The sequence below is a fragment of the Vigna unguiculata genome, chromosome 2 (genome assembly GCF_037176805.1).
Source record: "Vigna unguiculata cultivar grain cowpea cultivar isolate G323 ecotype 2 chromosome 2, ASM3717680v1, whole genome shotgun sequence".
Lineage (NCBI taxonomy): Eukaryota > Viridiplantae > Streptophyta > Magnoliopsida > Fabales > Fabaceae > Vigna > Vigna unguiculata.
Window position 1 is genome coordinate 20,772,854 of NC_140793.1, and position 4,088 is coordinate 20,776,941.

Here is a 4,088-nt window from a genome sequence, read left to right on the forward strand (position 1 = left end):
GAAAGTTAATTCTGATAAAAAAGAAGTGACACATAAAAACATTTTAGCATTTCTAATGATATTTAAATATATATATATATATATATATATATATATATATATATATATATATATATATATATATATAAACAGTTAATACTTTTTTTACTATTGATTTAATTTTATATTAGTAATTTTTTTTCTTTCTTATGAAATAAATATTAACAAAGTAAATTAAAGTTATATAAAAATATAAAGTTATATCCATCATTTAATCGATCTTTGAATTTTAATTCATATATAATTTTATTAAAATTAAATTAAAGTTAATTAATTAAAAAAAATTTCACATCAATCTAAGTTATTAAAAAAATTTCTCATTTTCGGTCACTGTCCCTCTGTTGAATCAAATTCAATTTGGACTTTTGTTTTTCCTCTTTTTCTTTCTTACCTTTCAACCTCCACCTTAATCCAAAGAAATCGTAAATGTTGGTATTGGGTAATTTTCTTTTATTTTGTAGTGCGAGTGAATATGAGTAATAATTTTACCTTACAACTGCTATGCTGTGTCTACTTTCCATTTATAGAGGTAGAATCACTGGAGGGAGAGAAAACTCACAAACAAAATGCTATGAATAGTTTTTGTCCAATACTTCTTCACTTTCATCTCCTCTATGTAATGCTAATGTATTCTTCACTTCTCCCAAACTTGTAGCAAAGGAAGTTACTCAGCAAAATACCATGGATGTTCCAATCAAGTATCCCGGCAAACTCACCCTAAGGGTGGTTCTTACTTGCATCATGGCAGCCACTGGTGGCTTGATTTTTGGTTATGACCATGGAGTTTCAGGTAAATCCACTACTTAACATTCGTTAAAAAAATTCTTCCTTTCATTATAATTTTGGTTACCCATTTTGTTGCTGTTTGAATCTGAAATGAAGTTTCATATCTGGGTTTTCAATGCATTATTATCCTGAGATTTGTGTGTGGTCGAGAGAGTTTTTAACTTATTTACTATTGAAGAGTATTAACCGTTGTGTTCTGTTTCAATATTGAAAATAACATAGCTGATGCGTATTTTGTGATTGATGAAATTCGTGATGTGGGATTTTTGTTGTGTTTGTTTCAAAGGTGGAGTGACCTCCATGGATTCTTTCCTGAAGAAATTCTTCCCCTCTGTGTATGAAAAAGAGTCTAATCTGAAGCCTTCTTCAAATCAGTACTGCAAATTCAACAGTCAGATACTGACACTGTTCACATCTTCCCTTTATCTGAGTGCCCTTGTAGCGGGTCTTGCGGCATCCAGTATAACCAGAATGTTCGGTAGGCGTACAACTATGATTACGGGTGGAATATTCTTCGTGGCAGGTGCATTGCTTAATGGATTTGCCGTGAGCATTTGGATGCTTATTCTTGGCAGGTTGTTGCTTGGTTTTGGCATTGGATGTGCCAACCAGGTATATACCCTTTTCTTTCAAGTTTAATTTTATGCTTGTTAAAAGATTTCACATTATAAATCAATAAGAAATCATGCTAGGAGTAAATTTTAAGACAATTATGTTAAAATGTATGACCGAATTTAGATTTTACAAAAAAACAGAAACTCTTTAGATTTACAAAGTAATCAGCCAATCAGAAATATTTCTGGGTTGGTTTACTCTGTTTCTGTCAACTAATCAGAAATATAATGACTCTTAAGATAATAATCGTTACAAAATGATCATATATAATATTTTTCTTTTGGTTTACAGTATAAAAAGTTTTTCGTGTTTACTAATTACTCTATGTATGTGATTGGATGAGAGTAAAATCCCAAAATCCCTTTACACTTAAAGTAATCCACCAATTAGAAATAATGCTGGGTTGTTTTACTCTGTCTCTGGCAATTACTAAGAAATATAATGACTTTTAAGATAATTGTTGTAAAATTATCATAATATAATAGTTTCTTATTGGTTTACAAAAGACTCTTGATATATGTTAACTAATTATTGTTTTAGGTCTCAACTGGGTTATGCTTTGATTATAGTTCTTTCTTGCTAACCAATAATCATTTGTATTTTCAGTCAGTTCCAATCTATGTATCAGAGATGGCCCCTTTTAAGTACCGTGGAGCTCTAAATATGTGCTTCCAGTTGTCAATCACTATAGGCATATTTATAGCAAATTTGTTCAACTACTACTTTGCTAAGATACTGAATGGTCAGGGATGGCGCTTAAGCTTAGGGCTTGGTGCAGTTCCAGCTATCATTTTTGTTATAGGCTCAATTTGCCTTCCTGATTCACCAAACTCCCTTGTTGCACGTGGCTGTCATGAAGATGCCAAAAGGGAGCTTATAAAAATTCGAGGAACAACTGAAATTGATGCAGAATTCAAGGACATGCTTGCTGCCAGTGAAGCCTCACAAAATGTGAAACACCCTTGGAGAACCTTGATGGAGAGAAAGTATAGACCACAGCTTGTGTTTGCCATATGCATTCCCTTCTTCCAACAGTTCACCGGCTTGAATGTGATCACATTCTATGCTCCTATTTTGTTCAGAACAATTGGTTTTGGAGGCACCGCTTCTCTCATGTCTGCAGTGATCATTGGAAGCTTTAAACCTGTTTCAACTGTGGTTTCAATTCTTGTGGTAGACAAATTTGGAAGACGCTCCCTTTTCCTTGAAGGTGGTGTTCAAATGTTGATTTGCCAGGTACCTGTTTCAAACTCAACTACGATGCTAGCTTAACCTGATTTAAGATATATGTTCGCATATGTTTGATCTCAGGTTGATTAATTTTGAGTTATAGCAATTTTAATAGTTTGTGTTGAATAATTTTTCTTACAGAAGAAAAACATCAAAACATAAATCGTTCCACTTAAAAATGAATTTTAGACTCGATCAATCTCATTGAAAATGTATCTGTTAAACACTCACCCAAACCAAACATTTTTCATTTCATTGATTTGGTTAGTTTTTAATCAGTATGTTTTGACCACAGATCACCATGACAATTGCAATTGCGGTTGCATTTGGCACAAATGGAAACCCAGGAACACTGCCGAAGTGGTATGCAATTGTGGTTGTGGGGATCATATGCGTCTATGTTTCGGGTTATGCTTGGTCTTGGGGTCCTCTAGGCTGGTTAGTACCAAGTGAAATCTTTCCTCTTGAGATAAGATCTGCTGCACAGAGCATCACAGTTAGTGTGAACATGATCAGCACTTTCTTCATAGCCCAATTCTTCACATTAATGCTGTGTCACATGAAGTTCGGTTTGTTCATCTTCTTCGGGTGCTTTGTGGTGATCATGACCATATTCATCTACAAGTTATTGCCCGAGACAAAGGGTATCCCACTCGAGGAAATGAGTGCGGTTTGGGAGAAACACCCCGTCTGGGGCAAATTTTTGGAGTCAGACAGCACAATCCAAAACGACAAGGCCAACTCCAGATGTTGAATTGAATATTTGTTCTTTGTGGGTCTTAGTCTTTGATTTATACAAGTCATGGTTAACTCGATTTCTTGGCCTTTTCTTATGATGCTTCATTGTACATGATAATATTTAAGATGGAGTTTCCACCTTGTATATTGCAATGGAGTTTCCACCTTGTATATTGCAAAGGCATTTAGCAATCGGTCATCTTGATTAGACGTAGAACTATAATCAAGTTACATATCAAAGTTCTAAATGGCTTGTGAAATTTGGTTTTATGTGGAAGCTTCGCTTGTGTTGCGTTTCGACGAGAGATTTCAAGAATTTTAAGAAATTGAAATAAGTCTTTGAATTTCTTACAGATTGAATTTCCTTCATTTCTTAAATAATCATTAAATGGTTTGTTTGGATGGAGTAATTGAAAAATCTTAGATTTCAATTTTTTTTTTATAAAGCAATTTAATTTCTATTTTAAAGTAAATTCAACTTTATCCTTGAACCCGAGTTGAGTTAGTTCGACTTTAAATTTAGTACGACTCGTCTCGACTTTTAAGGTACATATTCTAGGTTTAGATGTTCTGGTAAGCTTCATTTGATTGAAACTGAAAATGAAAGCAATTATTTTGGCCAAAAGAACCTTCAACTATGAAAGATATTCAAATACTTTTTGCAGACATTCATATAAAGA

General features: G+C 33.4%; 1 protein-coding gene across 1 annotated transcript; it reads left to right on the forward strand.

Annotated features, from left to right (window-relative positions):
- The first annotated feature begins 575 nt into the window (after nt 1-575).
- Nucleotides 576-3,600, forward strand: LOC114174181 (sugar carrier protein C-like). Its single transcript, XM_028058969.2, has 4 exons — nt 576-829; nt 1,112-1,437; nt 2,047-2,676; nt 2,966-3,600. Exons 1-4 carry the CDS (start codon nt 721-723, stop codon nt 3,422-3,424), a joined length of 1,524 nt encoding a protein of 507 aa, XP_027914770.2. The 5' UTR covers nt 576-720; the 3' UTR covers nt 3,425-3,600.
- Nucleotides 3,601-4,088: the final 488 nt, after the last annotated feature.